The 25,361-nt window shown below is 38.7% G+C and overlaps 1 protein-coding gene across 4 annotated transcripts in view; it reads left to right on the top strand.

Annotated features, from left to right (window-relative positions):
* The window catches only part of ppargc1a (peroxisome proliferator-activated receptor gamma, coactivator 1 alpha), a 55,774-nt gene extending 37,194 nt beyond the window's left edge, over positions 1 to 18,580 (top strand). For all 4 annotated transcript variants that reach the window (XM_049482471.1, XM_022678317.2, XM_022678316.2 and 1 more), the window contains 8 exons: positions 20 to 65; positions 257 to 330; positions 3,632 to 4,658; positions 5,864 to 5,956; positions 6,462 to 6,582; positions 9,813 to 9,934; positions 11,130 to 11,281; positions 14,816 to 18,580. In XM_049482471.1, the coding sequence (XP_049338428.1) occupies positions 20 to 65; positions 257 to 330; positions 3,632 to 4,658; positions 5,864 to 5,956; positions 6,462 to 6,582; positions 9,813 to 9,934; positions 11,130 to 11,281; positions 14,816 to 14,919 (1,739 nt within the window). In that variant the 3' untranslated portion in view covers positions 14,920 to 18,580. The remainder of the gene's footprint in view (positions 1 to 19; positions 66 to 256; positions 331 to 3,631; positions 4,659 to 5,863; positions 5,957 to 6,461; positions 6,583 to 9,812; positions 9,935 to 11,129; positions 11,282 to 14,815) is intronic.
* Positions 18,581 to 25,361: the final 6,781 nt, after the last annotated feature.

The raw sequence follows: 25,361 nt of genomic DNA, 5'->3' as shown, positions 1-25,361 counted from the left end.
GCTCCTTTGTGTTCTGCAGCCAAACCAACCACCTTGCCACTTCCTTTGACCCCAGAGTCTCCAAAGTAAGTGAGAGAGTTTTTCCACCATTCTTGTAGAGCAGACAAAATCTGATCTAGAGCACCAAAGAAAAAAAAAGTGATCTAATCCAGCGATGAGGCATTTTTTTTAGATTTCATTTCCATTTGTAAAACCACACAACCATTCACGTGTGCCGCTGCAGTGTGATTATACCACTTGTCTTTATGTGTTGCAGTGACCACAAAGGATCTCCATTTGAGAACAAGACCATTGAACGCACACTGAGTGTGGAGATCTCTGGAACCCCAGGTGAGCAAATCGATGCAATGATTTATCAGTTTTGTGTGGAAAAACTTGCCTTTTTCCAATTGTATTAGAAGGTTTCTTTCCTTCCCTTTAAAGAGTTAATCTCCTTTTCTCGTGTAGACCCGAACGTTGTTTGACTGGGAGTCATTCTACCCAATATCTCAGAAGCGAAATGATGCAGCATTAGTATTGTTTTAATTAGTTTTGTCAGGTAATTTGGTTTGCTGATATTATCTGTGTCTTTGCTGTCTGGTAATTTGATTAGAGGACATTGCTGTAATTTCCGACGTTGAGTCCAATATTTATGGGAAGAATGTAATTTGCCAAATGGGTCAACGTGAAGGGATTTTATTATTATTATTATTGGCATCATTACTGTCCATTATATATGTATTAATAAAGAATGTTGGGGAAAGATACAGGAAAAAAAGTAATTAAAGCCAGGCTAAATTAATGGCAGGTAAAGCTAAAACACAAGGCTGCTGCAGATCTCTCTCTCTTTCTTTTTCTCTCCTAGTGTAAATCATGCAGGTAATTATTTCAGTAGCCCCCATGCAGAGATTAATCATTCCAGGTCAATAAAAAACAAAATGGCTGCCCTTTTCTTCTTCCAAGGTGTCAGAATGAATGGGTCATTTGATATTCATTTACCACCAAGTAATAGCCCTCGGTGCACAGATCTGGCTCACCCCTGAGATTAAGGGGAACACTCTGCTTTGGTAATTCACAGAGAGACAGAGATTGTCCCATGGTTTTGGGGAATCTGTGGTTTCTCTGGACAAATCAGATTAACTTTGTTTGAAACGTAAGTAAACAAAACCAGAGTTAAACCCAGGTAACACTTTAGAAAGCCTCCCATATAGCCATTAAAGCTAGACTTAGGATTGAGGACTGGACGATATATTAAAAAAAAAATATATATATATATATAAAACCACAGAAAAAACATTTTTCATAATAAACCATATTTATATTGATACATATGATCTTAATCAAAATGCATCAGTAGAGACAGATCCTTAAAAACTACAATTTAAATATTTTTCACAGTCATTCTTATTTAAAATATTACATCCTTCATCCAATCAAACATGACTAATCAAACTCTTAGTAATGAAATGTGCAGCTTGATCAGTATTCTTTAAGCAGGGATGATATCCTCAACATGCTTAAAATATATATATTGTCAATTTGATTTTTTTTGTAATAGTATAATAAAATATTGCCATATTGCCTTATTTTATTTAAGTTTAATGCACATGGCTTCGATCTTAGTCAAATTACAGCTCTGTTTATTGCCGAATGCAGCTATACTACCCAGATTTTCATCCTGCACCCCCCCCCCCCCCCCCTCTCCCTTACACAACACAGATTTGGGATTAGATATTAGCGTAAAACAGCCATTAAGGTGAGCACTTTGATGTGGAGCCTTTCCACTTAAGGATTAGTGTGCCTGGGTCCTGTACTGTTGTTACTTGCAAAAGGCCTACCTTGAGCTTTCCACACACACACACACTCAGATAATAACACTCCAGAACTGCAGAGGATAATTCCTGCTACACCTGATTAATTGGTCAGAGCAGGGTCAGTAGAATTTTTTATTTATTTTTTTGGTCTGAATAAATTTCCATTTTGGCAGCATTTTGCACATTTCCTTCTGCAGGAAACTGTGGTTATGATAGTTGCATCAATACTTGAAATGATGAAATGCTGAATGAAGGTAGTAGAAGTAGTAGAACTACTAGAAATAGTGGTGCAATGGTTTCGTGGAGAATGTTAGTTAAGGCTGATGTGGAGGAAATGACTTTGGCAACTGAGGATACCTGCAGAATAGGCATAGAGCAGGAGCTTTAATACTGCTCCCTAATCCCCTCCTCTCTAATAGATTTACTGTGGGCTGCTGGTGTCTTTAATTATGGTATCTATGACACCCAGGTCAGTCCATGTGTCACTCCTCGCATGGCTTTTTGAGATTACCACAGGGATCAGCTCCGTGAGCTTTAGGTAGCGACTCGTTTGGAGGTCCCTGTGTAATTCACACCCGGCTGGAAACAGATGAGAAAAACCCCACAGCTGGATGATTAGTGTTTGTGTCTATGTCACATCCATCACTGACTGAGCGGCATATATTTATCTAATTCTGATTTATTCCAGAGGTGCTAATGGCTCTTAGTTTACAGTCCTGTGTGCATTGTCTACCCAGATGGCGTTTCATTGGTGCCGCGGAAGATCCTTTGGCAGCACTCCTCCTCCCTACTTTTCACAGCTCATTGCACTGGCATAATAACACACCTATTTTCAGTCCCAAATTAATTCTGAAATACTGTATCAGCCACACTAGTATAGATAACATATTCGTCTTTTAACAGACTGTTGAAGTTTTTTAGCCAGTTGTCTAGGATATGCTCTAAGAGCTATGGATAAGTATTGTCTAGACTGTCTAGATCTACATCACGTTTTGGCCTCAAGCCTTTACTTTGGCTTCTTCCTGTCCAGATCTATATAGGTTCTAAAATCCACAAGTAGTCCCATAACAGAAACAAGAGGTGCAGCAAGATGCTTCATTTCGGAAGCAGCCTCTATCTTGCCCAGATCATCATTCCCAGAACGGAAAACCATAGTCGAAGAGAAAAGAGGGGTTCAGAGAGAGAGAGAGAGAGGGGGAAGGACCACATTCAGTTGTTTGTGCAAGTGCATTAACAATGTCGTAAAAACGGCACATCTCAGGATTTCTCATATAACTGCCATCTGGTGCCACGTAAATCTGTCAGGACTGCTGTGGTTCATGAGGGGGAAGAGGTGGCAGAGCCAAGGAGAATGATAACACATTCCCCAGAAGCCTCTCTTAAGTTCCTATTCCAAACGAAAATGCACACAGATCATACATATATATATATATATATATATAGATCGTACAGTCGAGGAAGACATCAATGTCCATTAGTTTTTACCAGCTTTGGTTACCATAATGAGTCCCTATATCAAAGAAAACATTTCCTTGCTACTACAGTCTAGCTATCCAAGAGACAGCACTCTTTTCATTTTAATGAATGGGGTTGTCCAAGGTCAGGAGGAAATCAGGAGAAGTGACTTGTGCTCTTTCAGTGCGCCGTCTGAGGTTTCATTAATCTGTCAATATTCCAATAAAATGCAGATCAGTGTTAGGGCTGAATGAAAAAGAATATTTTAATCAAGGGTGCTCACTGACGGAGCAGATGGAGCCGAGGCAGAAGTGTGCTAGGCTGTAAAAAAAAATAGAACCTGCATTGTGAATTTATATCCCTCTATCTTCCCTCTTGCGCAGGTCTGACACCACCTACCACGCCTCCTCACAAAGCCAGTCAAGAGAACCCTTTCAAAGTATCACTCAAAACCAAGCTGTCTTCATGCTCCTCTTCAGCCCTGACGAGCAAGAGGGCCAAGCTGAGCAATGGAGGCCCTTTCCCTCAGCCATCCAGTGGCTCCAGCAGGAAGGGCCCAGAGCAGACTGAGCTTTATGCCCAGCTGAGCAAGGCTTCCTCTGCCTTGCCTCTGGGAGGCTCAGAGGAGTGTCGGGGCAAACGGCCCACGCCCCGTGTCTTTGGCGATCATGACTATTGCCAGTCTGCCAGCACAAAACGAGACGGCAGCTCCACAGCTACTGCACTAACTGGGCCGCTGGAGGGCCGGCATGTAGAATGTAAAGACTCAGCCATGCCGTCCTCTTCTGTTCCTACATCCACTTCGTCTTCCGCTTCTCCTTCGTCTTCCTCTCTGGCTAGGCAGCTGCAGGGCCTTCCCCCTACCGTCCAGGAGGCTTGCCCGGACAAGGAGGTTCACAGCCCCACACTGGATGCCAAAACTTCAGCAGAGAGCAACTCTGCTGGCAGGAAGTTGCTGCGAGACCAGGAGATACGGGACGAGCTCAACAAGCACTTTGGTAAACCCCAGGAAGCCTTCTATAACGAGGCTGATCAGAAAGGATCTCAGCCACTAGAAGAAAGCGACTCCGGGGACGAAAACTATAACCCTTTCGGGGACTACGCGCACACGGCTTTGCCCGACTTTGAGGACCTAGAGGTGTGCCGTGAACGTCTTCTCTGCTCGTGGGAAGGGACGCCACTGGAACTTCTCTTCGAACGCTCGCCCTCCTGCTCCCCATCCAACAGCTCACCCTCTCGGAGCTCCGTCTCGCCACCTTCGACCATGCTCTCTCCACTGCACTTCCGCTGGCCCCAGTATGGGTCTCGCTCCAGGTCCCGCTCCAGGTCTTCCTCCCACCACAGGCGTAGATCCCTCTCCAGGTCTCCTTACTCCCGTTCCCAGTCTCCGGCCAGCCGCTCTCCTTCTTGGTAAGTACTAACTTACCAAATTCCCCCATATCTCTTGGACCAACTGAGTGCAGACTTAATTGATTTTGCATGGGTTTGCATTGCCGTACTGAATTTATGCAAAACTTAAAGTTCAAAACAGTTAATTCAATCCATATGGGACTATCTTCACTAGGATTACATCACTTGCATTTGCCTTCAAAAACTGGAAACAAACAATCCCAAATAAATTTAATTATTTAAGAACAGCACACAGACCTTTTGAAATACGGCTGTGTTTTGTCATTCCTTCAGCAAACAAGTGTTCTTGCTTCTGAGAGTATGTGAGGACCTCATCGCTCTAAGCATCGCATCCTTCGTCCTTTTTATGCTGGATTTTAGATTATGTCCCTCACTGCTTGACAGGGCTTTGTTGTTTTTAGTGGCAGCTGTTGTTTTGGCTCATCAGTGTTAGCCACTCAGTCCCTGGAAGATGAAAGTACCGGACCCCTTTAAAGGGGGGGTTACATCATCACAGAACATCAGGGAGACAATATTTATAGTGCTGCCTTTGATTTCGCACCAAAGGCAAAAAAGGAATGGTAGTGAAAGAGGATTCTCCAAAAAAAAGGAAGTTCCCAGACATTCCCAAGGTGGCATGCCGTCTCGTCAGGGTACCTACTGAATGAGGCAGCATTGCAGGTTCACAGGCATGTGTAAGAAACTAGTGTTTCAAACATTTCCTATAACATAGGAAAATGATTAATGATTTAATAACACCAATAGCATCATTTATTAGTATCCAATAAAACATTAGGTGGTTATAAGTGGTAAAATACATAACTTGTTCGTGTACATGTACTTTTTTGGTTCTGTAATTGTTGGAGTTTTAAGTGAAGAGAGTGTGGTTTATGACATTTCTGCACATTTGGATACTAAAAGTATTAGTGGTTAAATAGAATAGAGCATTATGGGTAAGTAACCCAGGCAGATATTAAGCCTAGTTAAATGAATTTTAAATTTAAATCCCATTTAAATTGCTGTTTAGTCCAAGATTAGGCTTAATCCCTGTTTGGAAAACTGCCTCAAAGTGTGCGTCAGTTTACACCTAGTTGTGTGTAAAATAATTCAAAATATACTAGACAAATATACTTTTTGAAGAATTACTTGAAGAAATGATTTAATACAAATAGAAACGACTACTAAACGATTTTTATAAACGATGTTCCTTGTCATTTCATATGCAGGTCTCGTCACACTGTTGACAACAGCACTTTTAAATCAAGGACACGCAGAAGCCCTCAGTCCCAATCTCATTCTACTCTTGGTCGGAGGCCCAGGTAAATATTGAATAGCGCAATTTCTTTGCATCTCTCCGGCGTTAGCAGCCTGTTATGCTTTCAACATTTGAAATCCGTTTTTTTTTTTTTTTTTTTTTTTGCTTTTCACGGAGGGAGTCAGCCCTTTGCAAATGAGAAAAAAAGTTCCACTTTTAGGCGCAAAGCTCAAACTAAGCAGAAAGTAATGGCATGTGAAGTTGTGCTGACAGAAGCAGCTGCCCAATTCCTGACGTGCTCCCTCAAGAGCCCCTCCTATGGGAGCCGCAACCTTTTGCGATGCGGGGAGACGTCTTATTAATGCGTTTGTTCATTTGTTTGTTTGTCTTTTTTGCTTCAGAGGAGAAAAAAAAGGAAATTGCAGTAATCCACTGTAATCTGGGGAGGTCTTGACCTTTTCCTACACTTGTGGGACCTAGTGCTAGAACATAAGCTAGACTTGCTTTTGCGGCTAGAGTTCTGTTTTATTCATTGTTCGTTTTTTGTTTTTTTTTTCTTCCTCACATAGGTACAACAGCTATGAGGAATACCAGCATGAGCAGCTGAGGAGGGAGGAGTATCAGCGGGACTACGAGAAACGGGAGGGTGAGAGGGCTGAACAGAGAGAGCGACAACGAAAAAAAGCAATAGTAAGTTCAGTAAAGACATCTAAAGTCATTTTTGTTTTCCTTTTAAATGAAAAAAAGCAGCAGTATTTCTAAATATGGATGGTGCACTCTGTTTCTGGCGCTACGCTTAGTCCATCTCAGGCTGGCTTCTCACATTTCTGCAGACTGGATGCAACTCTGTAGCTCTCTCCCACTCCCTGCTCTGACTTTCCGACTACGCCTGCAGACAGCTCCGAGCACACAGTCTTCCCCACATTCTCTTTCAGGCAAAGCTCAAATTCTGAATCATTCAGGGCTACACGCGTTTCCTCTTTATCTCCCGGTTGTGTATTTTTAACGTCTCCGCGGCGTCTCGGAACGGTGTCGGATCCTATTAATCACACCACGGGCTAAATGCTATCGACGAGACAGAAAGAGAGAGAGGGGGGAAAGAAATCATGTTAAAATAAGACAGCACAAATCAAAGCTACGGAAATATGAGTCCCAAACTGCGGATTTAGAGCGGATATCTATTTTAAACTCGATTCTCCTCAAACAAAATATATATATACTGTATATATATATATATATATATATATATATATATATATATATCAATTCTTCTTGTTCCACTCATTCCTGCCCGAGCAGAGTGTGAAACGAGACGAGAGGTTTTCACCTCGGCCCTTTGCTGATAAATGCACACGTCAAATAATGCACGTGTGACTAGGTCACTGCCCCCCTCCCTCGCCAACAAAAGCAGCCAGCAGCACCACCACTTTTGCGGCAGGGAGACAATTACGGGAAGTGCGGGCCGAGCTGTCAGGAGAGGTTTGGGGGGCCCAGAGATGCGAGAGCTTCATATGAAGCGCCACCCTCGGGGTGTCATCTTTAAAACCTCACTGAATTTATCAGCTGTCAGCAACTAAACCACCAATTCAGCAAACACTTTTGTCTTCTACATGAGCGTGATGGCAGAGGGGAGGGGCTGTGAAACAAAAAGAAAAGCTGAATATTCGGGTTAATTTGTAACGTAATCAGAGAGAACAGCGGTGAGAGCGATGACGTGACTTGGACTCGTGAATGTCAGAGAGTCATGTGACAAGGTGCAAGGTGTACCTTTAGATTTCCGCAGAGCTGAATGTCTGGATATTGGACTACGATTTCTGTGTATTATATATATATATATATAAATATATAGTATGTTGGCCAGGATAATGCAGTGTTAGTGAGCTGAGTGCATAAATAAATACAGTAATAACAAAATGGCCCAAGGCCTTCGCAATGTCTTTTGACTAGTAAACAGATTTAAAGGGTTTCAAATCATGGCTTCTTAAAGCTGTATTGTTTTATTCTGTGACCTTATTGTAATTTCTACTCTAGAGAACACTGATTGGTTGTGGCCGATGGCTAATTTTGTCCTTGCCTAGGACCGTATCAACTATTAAAACAAGAAGGATTTTTAATTTTTTTGTACATTTTTACACATGAATTATAACTAAATATTATAACTAGGGCTATAATGTCAGCATTAATGCATTAACATATACAGTTGATTAATTAAGTTTTATTTAGTGATATGACACAGCAACACTTACTGTCGAGTTCAGAAGGTAGATTTCCTTTTTTTTTCTTTTTACCTTTTTCTCTAATTAAACTCTAATTTAAACTTAGCAACTCGGCACATTGCAATATTCTAGTTTAAAAAGATCCAAAACTAGCCTGAGATAATATAATATAGTAATAAAAAGGATCTAGTCTACCAGGTGTAAATCGATCGGACTATACTAATATTATAACTGTCCACGTCCAAAAAATGTATTTAAAAAATATATATATAATTTTACCCAGGGTTTAGGCACAGAATATAAGGGATTGGCACCAATAATACAAATCTAAGTGATTCTAACACTGAAGAGTGTATGTCTTTTTTCCACATACTATTAAAAGCTTAGTCTTAGCTTAGTCGTGAATCCATTATGATTAAATGGAATTTTTCATTTAATAAGAGGCTTGCACCCATTTTCTCAGTTTTTTTTATTTTTTTTTATTGATATTTTGGTAACACTTTCTATGAATGTCATCTCTATAAGACTCTATAAACATACTCATAACACATTATAATGCATTCATCAAGGCCATTGTATACATGGCTATACATATTTATAAAATTGTAGATTTCATCATAACCATGTTAATTATGCATCATGAACTATTATGATTGTGATTATAATGCGTTAATAGCTGTGTTTATAACATGTTATAACAAGTCAATACCAAAAAATCCAGTCCCATCTTGCAGAATATAACTAAAAAATGCATTATAACTAAAAAAAGCTTCCAACTTATAAACACACTCTCAATAATCCTGTAAATATAATATTTCAACCACTCATTATACTTGTCCTGAACATAATATTAGTTATAATCATTTATAATGTATTATAAAAGGTCTTTGTGCGCTCTATGTAAAGTGCCAGACTTTCACTGTGGGACTAGATTACTAACAATATATGAATATATATATATACTCTTTTAAGCACAGCTTATAATGTATTTTGACAGCAAGTCATAATGCATTATATACATGGCTGTAATTGGATATTAATTTTTATAAATATTTTCAGCCATGTTTATAATGCCTTATGAATGCATTATAATAATTCATATGTTATGAATGTGCTTATAGAGTCTAATAGAGATGACATTCATAAAAAGTGTTACAGATTTTTTTTAAATTGATTGACACCGCTAGCCACTTATAACATTGACTTCTTTTGAAATGTAAAAAGTTGTATTTCTTTTCCCTTTTTCACAAAAAAAAAAAAAACATAAAAGATCCACACAGCAGCCGCTGTACGTTCAGGCTAAAAAGTGGGAGGAAGATGAAGAGCCGCTCTACTTCCCGTTTGCTTTTATCTAGCGATCATACTTCCCTGGTCAACGCTTAGTTGTCGTGAACTGGAACAGTCTAGATGAGTGGGCTGTTCAAAGCTGCTCCAATTGACTCTCCCATCAGATAAGAGGAAGAGTTTAGCCCGACTGCATTCGCTGGATGAAAGAGAGAGAGAGAGAGAGAGAGAGTAAAAGACAAAGGAGAAAAGGAGAGTCCTCCAGTCCCTCTCTCTCTCTCTCTGGGCCACTTTTGGCTTTCACCCGCAGTGGTGAATGTTAATTACAGTGGTGGAGGGAGGGTTAAGGGCAGAAAGAGAGGAAAGACAGAGGTGCTGTGCTTCTCTAATCCCCCTCTCTTGCTTTCCTTTAATGACCAGGAGGAGAGGAGGGTGTTGTACGTGGGGCGTCTTCGCGCCGACAGCACACGCTCCGAGCTCAAGCGCCGCTTTGAAGTCTTCGGCGAGATCGAGGAGTGCGCCATCAACTTGAGACACGATGGGTAAGTAGTCCTTCGGTCTTCAGCAAGTTATGTTATGATAAGTTGTCATGTGACAAGAAGAAGACTTTCTTTAAGACTTTTTATCATAGTCTTAAAAAAAAATCAGTTTAATATGTATATCGTCGCTGTCCAATGAAAAACAAGCATCTCCATTTTGTCTCGATTTTTAGTTTACTACATCATTTAAACAATCTCTTTAAAAAGTCTTTGATGACCGGACCAATAGAAATGCTTCAAAATGACCTTTAACCCTCCTAATATGTTTTTTTTTTTAAGAACAGCAATAGTGTTCCCAGGTCAATTTGACCTGGTTCACGTTTAATTATCCAAAAGATGTCTGAAAAAATCCTAAGAAGCAGTGTGAATATTTTATTATTATCTCTATTGCTAATTATTATCAATATAATCAATATTTAGTGCAGTGGTGTTCCTCACCTATAACAGGTAGTGGTTCAATTAGGATAATTCACTCGTTTTGAAAGAATTGAAAGAATTCATGTTCAAACATTTTACTTTATTGCCTTTAAAAGACCAACATATAAAACAATAGTTTTACATCACATTGAAACATAACATTGAATTTTTTCTGTTGTTGTTGTTGATTTAGTTTTTGAAGGGGGTGGTTGCAAATATGTGGGATGAACATATTGATCACATTTTCATATGATATGTTGATGACACTAATTAAAGTAAGCAGAAGAAGTTTCATACTGTAAAAAAATTATTTTACCTTTTTTGCCTAAATCTTCAAACTTAAAGACTGATCAATTTGACCCGTAACATAACAGGAGGGTTAATAAACTCTATTTACATTGACTTCCATCGAGAGTTTAGAAGGTTTTTTTCTCTCTCCTGTAAAGTTGCTGATTTGGAGATACTCCAAATACTCTTTTTTTATTGGACAGCGACGATATGTGTTCTTGCAGTCTTCTCACGACCTCATGTCCAGCCAAATCCAAAAAAACCCAAATCCAAAAATGAGCCAGATTAACCAAGACAGGTTGTCTTGAATACAAATAAGATTATGCTCTTTTTTTTTACGTTTTTGACCCCCAAAAAATAACAGCGAGACCCACTTATTGATTCCAGTTTTGCATTTATATGGTCTAAACATCAGCTTGAGGCTTCCAGCCGATGTGTCCCCCCCCCCCCCCCCCGCGGTCTGACGTGCCTTCATTTTCTGTATCTGATCCAGGGACAATTTTGGCTTTATCACCTACCGCTACACTTGTGACGCCTTCGCTGCCCTTGAGAATGGACACACCTTGCGCAGGTCGAACGAGCCTCAGTTTGAGCTCTGCTTCGGTGGACAAAAGCAGTTCTTCAAATCGAATTACACAGACTTGGGTAAGTGCGCCGGCCTGGCTGTGGCCATACATAAGTGCCTGAAGTCACGGCAGACAAAGGGCTGCCTTTGAAAGCAGGAGAAAATAGCTGGGAAGCAAAAGGCTTGAGTGATGCCTTAAAATCAAAGAGGATGCTTTTGCCATATCCCCTGGAGGCTGGTATCTTTCTCTTAGGCATTGAGGAGGGCATGTGGAGTTCAACAGGCACTCTGTTTTCCGTCCAGGAATAGAAACGTTGCTCTATATGTCGCTCCGTTACAGTGGGTACTGTACATATATCTGGTGGAATTAAAGGTGCACCATTACCAGTAGCATACCATACCTCCTTTGGTTAATCAGCATAGCCTTTGTGGAAAGCAATGCCCCACTGATGGCTTGATACTGTCCTGTAATGCATATTTCATAATTTGCTTCCCTGGAAGGTTGGAGAAAAGGAGGGATGTAAAAAAAATGTTGAGAAAGGAGAGAAAGGCAAGGTCAAGTCCCATCAGTTCCCATGTTCCCAAGCGGGCCTGTGTCTGCTGCTGCCAGCTGCTGGGATGTTCAACAGAGGCAAGATTGTCATGACACTGAGTTTCATGTGGGTGGAGGGATTGAGAGAGTGAGGGAGTGAGGGACAGAGAGAGAGAGGGAATGATAGAGAGAATGATAGAGTGATAGAGTGAGAGGCTGAGGCTAAGGCAGAGCTGTGACTTGGGGGTCTGATTTATTCAGTTCTATCCCCATCTCTCTGTATCTCGCCAGTTCTTCATCTTCTACTAACTCTTTCCATTTTTCTTTTTTGCTTTGCTGTCTTGTGTTTTCCTCTCTCATGTTTTCCCCTCCTCTCCCTTTAGTACATTCTCTCTTCGTTTCTCCTTCTTCTTCTCTCTCTCTCTATATATCTCTCTCTTTTTCTTGCTCCACACCTCCACTCCTCCGAGTAATGCAGTTAGAGACCTGTGCCATGTTTTGTCAGGGATTAGGCGCATGTTTTATTTTAAAAGTTTATATTTCTCAGTTTCTTAAATTCTTAAATAAAGCACTGCTGTACATGTGTGCTCCACACTTTTCATTTTCTTCATTGCTGGTTCCAAATAGAATAGAATGATGAAACTGTAGAGGTTATTTACCTCTAAAATTGGTTCTTCTATGGCATCACCCAATAGACCTTTTGTATTTACCTTTATTTTTAAGAGTTCATGGAGTGGCAATCTTCAAAGATTCCAGATATTGTATTATGTGGTCAATAATGCAGTATCTATAAAGAGGAGTGTAAAAAAAGCAACACACACAACCATGATTCCTATGGTTGAAAGGACGAAGCCTCTTTTTTTAGGGGGATGGATTGAGATAGGAAGATAAAATAGGGGGGAATCCTAAACAGGCCAGCTCTGGAAGATCTGAAAGCTCATTCCAGGCAACAGCAAGATCATTTTCTCCCGTTCTGGTGGCGGGAATGGGGGGAGAAGACTGGTGGCGACTTTAATAGTTAGTCGATTTTCCACTTCACATCTATTTTCTGCAAAATGTGAGGTCAGGGATGTGTAATGGTAGGGGACACTGGATAGATTTGTCTCCGTGCCATTGATGGCCGTGCAGGTCAATGGAAGGGAACAAGAGCACTTTCCTTCAAATAATGAGGACATTACTGTGTGTTTTTCGACGGCTGAGGGTAAGACCAAAGGTATTCAGATGGTGGACGTAATACATGCCCCGGATCTATGCGATGCGAGGTGGCGTCCGTTAACTTAAGAGGTTGTATATGGGGGAGGCATTGTGTTTGAAGACTGGCTCTTAGACCTACTGTACCTCGGAGCAAACGGATGGAGAGGCTTCCTTAAAGGAAACTTTAAATCGAGCCTGACGGAGTTCTGACAGAGGGAAAGAGGAGAGGAGGGCAAAGAAAAAAAGTGACTTGAAAAATGCTCCACCCAGGCAGTCAGTGCCCTCCTCTCGAGTTCCTCTCGGGCCGCCTTTCCTTTTCTCTCTCTCTTCCTTGTTTTCTGAGACACTGTCCATTAGTTCTAAGTAGAGCACGGGAGCATTTTTCATCCTTCAAGGTGTGCGATGTGACACAATCCTCCCCTTAGCCATAGTATTAGATCACAACTGGCATCTCCTGCCTGCCATGGTCATTCTCATTTCTCACGCAGCCCAACTACGCCGCTGTCCGTGTGCGGGCCCCATTTGTGAAGCTGCCTGCCACCAGAGATAAGACAGCCATACTTATTATCGTAACTACAAATCATAATACACGCCCTGCGCTGACTGGCTGCTCAATTTCGCTTTGATGGTTCCGATGCTTCTATTTTATTATTTATTTATCTATTTTTTTTTTTTTTGCATTCAGACATTTTAAGAATTTATTTAATTAAGGACAGTTAAGTAGGTGCTTGACAGAGGTTTGCGCTGAAGTTCACAAGCATCAGGGCACCGAGTGGTCCAGCGGTCTAAAAGCGCTGCCACTATGAACTGGAGGTCGCAGGTTCGAACCCTCACTCATGCAGCTTTGCCATCAAGCGGCTGGCGCTCAGAGGGAGCACAATTGGCCCTGCTCCCTCTGGATGGGTAGATGGCGCTCTTTCCCCATTCTCACATCACTAAAGGGTGATGTAGATCAGCACAGGGCGTCTGTGAGCTAATGTATCGGAACCAAGTCACTGTGATGCTACAGGATAGGACAGGACGATAGTTGCAAGTTGAATAGGGAAGCTACTACGTCTCTTACGCCCTCTGGTGGCTCCAGTACAACTTTTAACCCCGCCTATTTCTACTCATTTGAATGGGAGGTTTTTTGGAAGTTGGGTTCTGTACATTCTGCAAGCCCCCCTCCTATGTTAATAACCCCCAGTGTTTTTCTGTACAGTTAATGTGTTTTATAGGAGTTATTTCATGATATTTAAAGGGGTGTGACGAAGCGATGATTGACGCGCTGGCTGTGTGCTTCTCCGATACGGGGGTGGATGGGGTCTCAGTCATGTGGGCGGGGTTTGGGCAGTTACACGACCTTGCTTTCCACCTCTGCTGCTGCTCCTGTTCTGGCTCCACTTTATTTCCTCCTCTATTGCCCAAGCGCAGGCAAGATGGCAGCTTCCATTTTTGGCCAAATTTTGGCTTCAAAAAGCCGTAATGAAAATGAATAGGGACATCCTGTCCATACATATATACAGTCTATGGTTAGTCTTCACCCTTCTGGTGTGTTGAGGTGTTACTAGTGATAGGGGGAGTCCTAATGAGTGGGTTGGGTAATTTTCTGAGCAGAATTGGGGAGAAAATGGGGGAAAAAATTTGAAATAAAAAGTTGTGTGATGTTTCAATCCATCCCGTGACTGTCTTCCTTTTAAACTCCTTATAGTATTCCAAACTGTTGCACTCCAGCACTCCAGCACTTCAGTCCAAACATACACAGAGCTGGAAACGTAGTTTTAGCGAGGTTTTTTTTTTTTTCGCAGAGGTGAAAGAACAGTGTTTAAAATTCTGCAATAGGCTGTGAGGCCAGTGTCCCCGCTCAGCTCTAATGTCAAATTCTGTCGATATCTCCCGCTTCTTTCAGACTCCCACTCTGACGACTTTGATCCGGCTTCTACTAAAAGCAAGTACGACTCCATGGATTTCGACAGCTTGTTGCGTGAGGCCCAGTGCAGCCTGAGAAGGTAACGAGCTCCAACACAGACCTGCTGGCTTACGAAGAGAGAGGGACTCCTCGTGTGATACCTCACTGTTGTTTCAGTCCTCTGAATTCTCTACTCTGAGACTACTAGAAGTTTTACACTCAGCGCGAGAGGAAAAAAAAGAGTCTATATTAAAAAAAAAAAAAACAAAGAGGGAAAAATATAAATCTAAAAATATCTATATATACATATATGAAGAGAAAGATATATATGTGTATATCTAAAAGCAAAGTTTACATGAACATAGCTGCTGCAAAGCTGAGGTGAGACTTTTTACCTGTGGGGATTAGCCAATGAACCTTTAGAGGAGTGCACAGACGTGCGTGTACTGCTGTACTGCTGAATGAGACTGAGGCGATCTCCGCACCAAGTTTCTCCATGCACTGCTCCGATCTCAGCGCTTCGAGGAGCGGGGGGAAGAAAAAAAAAAACAAGGTGCAGCCTGTTCAGTCAGTTTTTATTTTACTATTATTATTATTATTATTGTTATTTTTCTGGCCTTTTTTATTTAACCTGGTATTTGGATGTGGTGTTACACTATTGTTAAGAGTATGGGATTAAAAATCTTGGGTATTCAAGATGATATTGTCTACATTTTTGGGGGGAAAAATAATGTAGTGAGATATTTACAGATATTATTAAATGGAATATTTTTATTTTCTGTACATATCAAGGCAAAAGTTCTTTATTTGTTACAGCTATGCACTGTAAAATGCAGCCTTTTTAAGATGAAATTTTCTTAATTGAGAATGTCAATCTGTAGTCATTACAATGATGATGATGATGTATAACCAACATGGCGTCGGTTAGGTTAGGTGACGTGATATGATTGTAAAAACATGAATGGTTTGAGATTGGTTGCTCTGGGGGAGCTGGGGGGAGCATGCGAACAGATTTTTTATTTTTTCAAGGTTTTTTTTATGTTTTTTTTTTTTTTTCGTTTAAAATGTCATGTCATAAATGCATTGATTTGATTTAAAGCTATCTCAGTGTTTTATTTTCTTATATGACATATTGTATATTTTAAATGTTTTTATCTCAAACACTGTACAAAACAATATCCCAAGATTTTTTTTTTTTTTTTTAAGGAATCAGTAAGACTTTAATCCATTTCTCTGTGCACAACAATCATTTTTATTACTTTTTAAAAATTTTGTTATAAAATTTACTTTCACTAAGAGGTGATTGCTCTTCCTCTAACACAGAGAGAGAAATGTTCTCTCATGTTCTCATTTTTATTTTTTTTTTCATGAGGAAAAGATGTATTTATTTCAGTATTCTGATCAAAATATTTATGGTTGCCGTCGAATATGATGCGCAATTTAAATTTATTTGCTATTTATATTGTTATTTGATTTGTTATTTAACATTCGCTGACAAAGATGTACAAGTAAATGTTCTGTCGAGATATCATTTCTTTCTATCATTATTTTCTATGCCTTTTAAAAACAAACAAACAAACAAACAGACATTAAGAAACACTAGGCACATACTGAACTCATAATGCACATAATACTGTTCTACAGTGATAATTATTTAAAAGGAAAAAATATATATATATTTCTTTGTCAAACAGGTGGTTTGCAGCCACATCAGATCCACATCCTCTGTTTCTTTTTTCTTTTTGCAACACATAAAGCAATAAACTCATTTAGCAGGTATTTTATATCATACACGGTCTGTCTCGTTGCTCCTCACATGCTTGGTTATGTGAATGCCAAACTAAAGTTTACAATTTCCTTTCCTGACTTTTTTTAAAATCTTGTATTTGATGTAAAAGAAAAAAACAAAAGATCTATATATAAAATACTAATCTTCACATTATTCACAATAATAATTATACAAAAAAATGAACAATAATAATGAAAGACAAAAATGTGTATAAAAAAAGGTAAAAATAAAAAGCAATAAATTATTTTTCGAAGGTGTATTTTAGCTCATGTTGTTGTACGGTTGATGACCTGACCTGATACCCAGACTCTGTGGAAACGTGGAGAAAAGGATTCATTCCAGTGTCTTAGTACTACCATACGTCACGCTGTCACACTGAGAAAACATGCTCCTGTGTGGGTACTGCTTCATACATTTATATTTACATACATTCATTTGGATGTGTGCGTCCTTTAGAAGAAGAGAAACATATACCACACTCTCACTGACCTAAAGTGAAATATACTATTTACGTATGTATTTACATATTTCTATTGAACATACTACTTGTTCTGGTTGTCACATGAAGCCAGTCCAGCAGATTACAGATTAGTGGCAGATTACAGTTTTCTACAGTTAAAGTTACACTAAATTTGAATTTGAATGACTTGTACTATTCCAGTACTAATGTAAGAGGAACTGTAAAGATGTCCAAATGTACAGCTCTGGAAAAAAAGAGAACACTTAAAAATGATGAGTTTCTTTGATTTTACCAAATTGAAAACAGATAGAATATAATCAAGAGGAAGATGGATGATCACAAGCCCTCAAACCAAACTGAACTGCTTGAATTTTTGTACAAGGAGTGGCATAAAATTATCCAAAAGCAGTGTGTCAGACTGGTGGAGGAGAACATGCCAAGATGCATGAAAACTGTAATTAAAAACAAGGGTTATTCCACCAAATATTGATTTCTAAACTCTTAAAACTTTATGAATGTGAACTTGTTTTTTTTGACAATGACAATAATTTTAATTGGAATTCGGGAGGAATGTTGTCTGTAGTTTATAGAATAAAACATCAATGTTCATTTTACTCAAACGTATACATATATAGCGCAAAATCAAAGAAACTGATTCAGAAACTGAAGTTGTTTCTTAATTTTTTCCAGAGCTGTTCCCGTAATCAACGTAACTTTTCTGCTTCTACTTCAATTAATATCCAGTTTATAGTGAGAGTAATAAGAATGCCAGTCTCTCTCTCTTTCTCTTCCTTTTTTTGTGTTGAATTTCTATCAGCAGACCACACAACACCTTTCATGATGTATGAAGATGAAAGTATAGATGAAACTGCATCTGCATCTGTGAGAAGAGGCAATATCAGACGGGCGAGAAAAAGCCCTCCTTTCTTTGTTCTTTCTCTAGTGTTTTATTTTTTTCTTTCAGCACAGAGCTTGGGTAACGGTGTCACGTCCAATTTGATATGTGGCTTTAATCATTGTGATATAACGGAGAAAAAAAAATGCTTTGTAAATTGCTAGAGTAGCAATATATTACAATCCCCGGCGGGGTTTTTTTTCAACTGTGTGGCGGAGTTTTTACTAATGTGAACTACTGAGGGATTTGCCACTACTGTATACATTTGTACGTGGATGATCATGTTTCTTTTGGAGGGACGAGAGGTGCGTGTTTGTTTGTGCGTGTGTTGAATGAGAGCGTATGTGGTGAGTGGTTCTAGTGGTTATATGGAGGGTTGAAGGGGGGAGGGGTTGTTGTTACCTTTCTTTCTTTCTTTCTTTCTTTCTTGTTTTTTTTTTTTTTTCGTCTCCTATCCATGTTGCCTTCTGCTGAGTCCTTACCAATGCCTTTGTGGTTCTACCTATTGTACTTCTATCTTTCTTGTGAACTTTTTTTTTTTTTAATGTGCAATTCTCATCAGCCTCACCATGCCAATAAAGGGAAATGTGTTTCAAAGAAACACAACTGGATAACCCCTAACCTGCTTCTCTCTCCGTCTCTCTTTTTTTGTCCTTTTCTCCTTTTGTTTTAGTGGGTTTTTATCTGCCAGAAAAAGAGCGTGGAACTGAAGTAAGAGCCGTGTTGGAGTAATCTGTTTGGATTCTTTGCAAATTGTCTAGTTACAGCTTGACAACAGCAATTTGTTCCTTGAGGAATTCCTCCTAATGAAACTCCAGCATCCGGCCGCGAGTTCGCTTTGTATCGAGCTTCAGCTACATTTGTTGAATTTTCCATATTAGCTCGGTAAGCGCTGGAGAAAGGTGCAGCGTTATGGATGACTCACTTGCAGAGTCAGTTATTTTGGGCTGATGTTTATGTTTTTTCGCCAACTCTGCACGAACCTGGGAAATGAGCGATGATAATCCTGCAGAGTCTTGTTTCCCAACATGCATAAATTGTTCTGACGGGTTCTGCATATGAATTAAAAACAAAAGCGCGACGCGGAATGGGCCTTTGGAAATAGCTCTGCTCCATCTGATAGCGTATCTGTCCCGCTGAAAGGTAATACTGCGCTATTATTATTCAACCTGTACGCGGATCTCGGAGCGAGGGGTGAGTAACCTTTTCTCTGCTTTGAGAAATACGGCAGGAGTAGGCATTAAATTTTAAAGAAGAGGGATCCAATTGTATTTTCTTTTCTTTTTTTTTTCATTAATGCTGCAGTTTAGCCCCAGAGAAAAGAGCTGTTTCTTTCATTTTGGCTCGGCAACCACGCGCAGGCAGGAGGTCTCCCTCAGCGTGCCCTTTTCCACACAATGGAACTGGACACTGGAGAACTCCACTTTCCTGAAATATTCCTATCTGTTTATATAGTGACTGAAGTAAAATGACTTATATACCAAAATAAAACAAAAAAACAAATCCCATCAGTCCAGTTTTAATGTTTAAATTGATAATGATTGATTGATTGATCATTATTATTATTACCATTGAAATAAAGCAGAGCTTGGTGTGGTTGGTGTGGAGCAGTGTATAACACCACCGCTTACTGATGTGAGCTACCACATCATGTGGGAGACTGGGGTTCAATTTCCACTCTGGGTGACTATACTGTGATACACCAATAAGAGTCCTTAGGCAAAAATTCCTAAAACACTACATTGGTCCATATCTGTTACAGGAATGTATGTAATGTATGTAAATCGCTCTAGATAAGAGTGTCAGATAAATTCCATAAATGTAAATGTGAATGTAAACTTTTCTCCAGGGATATATATATATATATATATATATATATATATATATATATATATTTACAAACTCCCCCCTTAGAAGGAAGACAGGAGATAAATATTAGAACTTAATTGTGTGTTGTCTACTAATAGACTTCTGAAATATAAAAAATAGCACTTTATAAGAAGAAATGAAATATTACACCTGTTCTGTTTTAATCTAAGGTGAGTTTAGTCTGACTGGAAAAGATTAAGGTGCATGTGAGACAAAACCAGAGGGTTACTTCTCAAAAATCAGAAGAAGACTACTTAATCTCACATTGATCTCAAACTGAACCTAATAATAACAATAAACAATCAATTAAACAATAAGACAGGTATCTTAATATGAATAGAGGGTTCCCAGCTAACAGTTTTTGGTTAGTAACATTTTTTTTTAAAGTAACCGTTACCATTCCTAGAACATTCAATCTGACAAGGTTTCTGGATGTTTAATATGTTTGAACGCTCAGACAACATCACAGCAATATCACTTCTTTCAAAAGTTTATTTTTGTTGGGAATAATGTTAGCATATGTCTGTTAGCATTTGTCTAGCTGGGAACAGTATGTGAGAAACGCTCTAATAACATTGTGATGCAAACCATTAATAATATGTTACACGTTTTCTGAACATTCCTGGATCATTCTCTTTGTAATATTACAGGTTAACCTTCCTTGAACCGTTTTTATTTTAACCCTTTCAGACCTAAATTGCCTCCTGTGATGAAAAAAAAAGTAAGAATGCTGTTTTTTATTTGTAATGCACAAAAAAGAAGACTCTGCTTTCTGTATAAGACTGATATTATGGAAAATATTCTACTATAAAATATATGTGGCAAATAAATCCAAATAACTAATATATATAGGTAAACTGGGTTTGCTACAACAGAAAACACTAGCTTAGACGTCTGCAACATAAAAATATCAGGTAACCTGATATCTGGCCACTTATTGATGTTAATGGATCATTGGTTCTTTGGTAAATTCGATGGATCACTGCTGAGTCCAGGTGCGATTTGAGCTTTTAATCTCTTGTTATATTGCTGGTCAAATTATCAAAGATGTCCTTAAATTCCTGTAATCGGTATATGATAGATAGATAGATAGATAGATAGATAGATAGATAGATAGATAGATAGATAGATAGATAGATAGATAAAAAAACTTGCAGTAGCAGTAGATGTTGCTAATGGTCATTAAATAATTAAATAATTAACAGAGCAAAGTGCAATGACATTTATTATGAAAGTGACTGATGTGACCGAGAAATATAATATAAATATGCATCTGTAACAAATATAGTTCTAAAAAGAGAATTTGAACATGTGAATACCCAATCATGAGTAAAGTGTACTTAAATGTAAGTGAGGTTGGGGAAGTGTTATAATTAAGTGGTTGATTATTGTCCATGTGGTGTGACTGCAGCATCCCGTCCCTGATGGGAGGAGTTAAAGAGTCTGGTGGCTCTTGGAATAAAGGATTTTCTGAGTCTGTCTGTTGAATAAACTATGACAAAATAAAAGTGGAGTTAAACCAAATTTACGTTTTTTTTTTTTTGTTGATAAACTTACATTCATTAGTCCTGCAAGAACTGCGGGCTAAACATTTAGATAAGCATAAAACACATTCATAGTTGGGCTGAACCTCGCACACGCCCATAGTCCCACAGGGGGTTAGTGGAGTAGTAACCATAACCATGAGTCTCTTTCCTTATAGAGAAAAACACACATGAATAAGACACATGAGGCCCTATCTTACACCCCACCCAAGTCACAATGTTCATTGCTATCTTACACCCCGCCTTTTTTATGCCTTTCACCTTTTTCGTATATAAATAACAACTGTGCTTGTGAAATGTGTATTGCTATCTTGGCAATGGAAAACACATGTTGGTAACTGACTGCAGACTTTCGTCAAACAATAAACAGAATGAATGAGCAGGTCGGTTTTCTTCTGCTGAGAAGAGTCACTCACCCCGCTGCGCCCCTGAAACAGCAATGCGCCAAAGTCAGAGCGCAACGGGCTCTTAAAAGGAATAGCAAAACACACAAGCATAATTCATTCAGAGAATTAGCACATGCCTTTTATTTTACGTTTTGAGGCGCATAAGGCATACTTTTCCCGTCGTTATGATAGCAACGACACACTGACATGCACTGAATCAAGCTACAGAGTGCACAGATGATGATGGATCATCTATAGATCACTAAAATATGACCCATGTTTTTTAACCGTTCCTTAAGTAAAAAAAAAATGCAATCTTTTGAAAATAAACAAAGATAAGCAAAGATAAAATCTCCCATATGAACATGTTTTCAAATGTCGTCATGTACAATATTTTGAACTATTATTAATTGTGTTTTTGACTATTTACATGTAATATTATGCAACGTTCTATGCAAGGATTGTTAATCTCGGTCCACTAGACAGAAAAAAGCTCATAATGGGCTCATTAGAATATCTCTTACTTTGCACAGAGAAGCAATAATGTCCAGACTGTAGCTTTTATATGCTTGTGATTTCTCCTTTTTATTCTGCTATTTATTCCTTCAGGTTTAATGAGCCATACTCAAAATCAGACAGCCGCTGTTGTTATAGTATTTATGGAATGTCATATGATAAGCTTGGTAACTTTCGTGCATTGAACACAAGTCATGTTCTTATACTTACAGTAGTACATGTGGTGTTTCTTCTTCTTTTTTTATTTGTCTTATTGTCTTATTCAGAGCCTGAAATGCTTATAGTAGAGTCAAGAGGCTTTTATTGTCATTACATCTGAGTACAGGTACACAGTGTAATGAAATTTCGTTCCTCCGGAACCATGGTGCAACATAGAACAACAAGCAATAGACAACATAAAGTGCAGGAGTGACGACAGTGCAACATAAAATTATAAAATTATAACACTAAATAACAATAAATACAATAAATACAAAAGACGAGACAATTTAAAGACAGGACAGTGCAGTACCGATACGGTATAATAGAGTGTTTAGTATGGATAAGGTGCAGAGATGTGTAACATACTGTAACATATAGAACATATATAATCACAGCAGTTACTGAGGTAGAGTTTATAGTTTTTAAGAGTGCAGCAAATAAAGTCATGTCAGCCTCTGTGTGCTGACTGGGTGTGTGTGTGTGTGGGTGAAGTTCAGTTCTTTGTGTGTGTAAAGGGGGGGGGGGGGGGGTTAACAGTTTAGTTTTTGTGTGAGTGTGTTGGGTGAGTGGTGGGTGGGGTGGGGGTTCAGTTCTGTCTCTGTGCGTTGAGAAGTCTGACTGCCTGGTGGATGAAGCTGTTGCAGAGTCTAGTAGTGGAGGCTCCTATGCTCCTGTATCTTCTGCCGGACGGCATCAGAGGGAAGAGTCGGTGTGAGGGATGGCATAATGACTGCTCTTCAGTTCGCTGGACCACCCAGAGCCCTAAAAAAAAGACCTAAAAAAAAGACCCCGACATCAAAAGAAAGCTAGGCTAGTCCTTCTTAGCTTAACCCTCCTATTATGTTCATTTGTGAGAAACAACAATGGTGTTCCAGGGTCATTTTGAACCGGTGTGTGTTTCATTATCCAAAAACTGAAATTATCTGAAACTCAAAAAAATCCTTACAAGTACACTGTAAACCCAGAAGTTGTGTGAACTCAAATCAATTAAGTCTGTTTTACAAACCAAAAAAAAGATATTTCTAAACAATACTTAACTATTTTGAGTTAGTTGAAGATTTGTGGGCACATATACACTCAAACAGAGATCTTTGAGTTGAACCAACTTATAATAACTGAGTTTAGTCTCTTGCCATTAACAGCTTCTTTTTTCAATTTTTTTTCTGTCACAATCTATTTGACTAACACTTACCATCAGTGTGTAGTGATTCACCCCAGGCTACTTTAGGTCATCTTGTAAATCATATATTATGATTAATTGCTTGGCCTCTGTGTTGTTGGCTGTACTCTTAATTCGGTTCATTCTTTACTATTTTTTTTCTTCATCTACTTTTTTATGAGTATTAAAAAAATAGTTGAATGAAATATAATCAAAAATAAGACTAAATACAAATCTACAATTTTTATTCACCTGCCAATCACATTCAAAGTAGAATTATTATGCTAAGCAATTGATATAAAGAAAAGGGTAACACTTTACTTGGATGGTCCATTTGATGGCCTTTTTGATGCTCAACTGACACTCAACTAACATTCAACTACATGTCTATTAAATGTAAATGAACTAAAAGGTGAAAGTAAATGATTCTCTATTGAATATAACTCTACATTCAACTCTAATACAAACGCTTAATATTTTAGGATTGGGTGTAGGGTTAGATTTTAAGTTTAGGTTAAGGTTAGGGTAAGGGTTAGGTGTAGGGTTTGATTTTATGGTTGATTAAGGGTTAAGGTTAGGGTTGGTTGTAGGGTTAGGTTCTATTTTGAATCATTTACATTCAACATATGGTTAAGTTAAATTTAATGGACATTCAATTCAGTGTTAGTTGAATGTCAGTTGAGCATCAACAAGGCCATAAAATGGACCATCCAAGTAAAGTGTTACCAAATTATATTACATGAAATTAAAATTTATTAGGTAATCGATTACAACAAAAGTTTTGAGTTTAGTCAACTTATTGGGTTTTACAGTGTAGTGTAAATATGTTTTTTACTAACTCCATTGCTATTTATTCAAATGAAAATCAATATTTAGTGCAATGGTGTGCCTTACCTCTTTCAGGTAATGCTTCTATTAGGATAATCCACTCGTTTTTCATAAAAAAATACATGTTCAAACTTTTTTGAATGTTTCACTACTTTATTACTTTTAAAAGACCAACATAATAAACAATAAAACACAATAGTTTTACATAACATTGAAATATAACATTGCAATTTAGTTTTAGTTTAGTTTTTGCAGGGGATGTTTGCAAATATGTGAGATTAACCATTTTCATATTATACGTTTATTACACTAAATAAGGCAAGCAGAAGAAGTTTCATATTGAAGAAAATACTTTTAAATATTTTTCCTAGATCTTCAAACTTTAAAGGGGTCAAATTGTCCCGGAACATAACAGGAGAGTTAATCCAACTCCTGCCACTGCTTCCTGTATATCCATTCTAACCCTGCATGTTCAAAAACGGATTAATTATATAGAAACATCACCAGTTCTCAGCAGAATGAGACGATTCTATTGAGACAGTCGTTGTGTAAACTGTTCAATTCTCTTGGTCCACTGCTATCAATTTGAACTGCCAAAGTGGCGGCTATTTGTACCGAGTTGTTGATATTTTTTTAAAAGAATAAAACAGTTGTCTTGCTATTGGACATTCAGCGGATATTGGAGATTCTCTTTTTTCGATTTCTCATGAACAAAACTTCCAAAAATGATCAAAGCTCTATCTGTTTTCTCTCTCGGCAGAAGAAGGCAGAGAACAAACCGCAATGGAATTTTCCAGCAGCCTTGCAGTGGAGAGTGACTCTGCTTTTTGATCTTTAGTGTTGGGTTCTGCTTCATGAATCCCTCAAACCAAACCAAAACCTGCCTCTTCTTTAGCATG

Source organism: Astyanax mexicanus, chromosome 8 (assembly GCF_023375975.1).
Source record: "Astyanax mexicanus isolate ESR-SI-001 chromosome 8, AstMex3_surface, whole genome shotgun sequence".
Lineage (NCBI taxonomy): Eukaryota > Metazoa > Chordata > Actinopteri > Characiformes > Acestrorhamphidae > Astyanax > Astyanax mexicanus.
The sequence above is the reverse complement of the archived record's forward strand: the minus strand, read 5'-3'. Positions and strand labels throughout refer to the sequence as shown.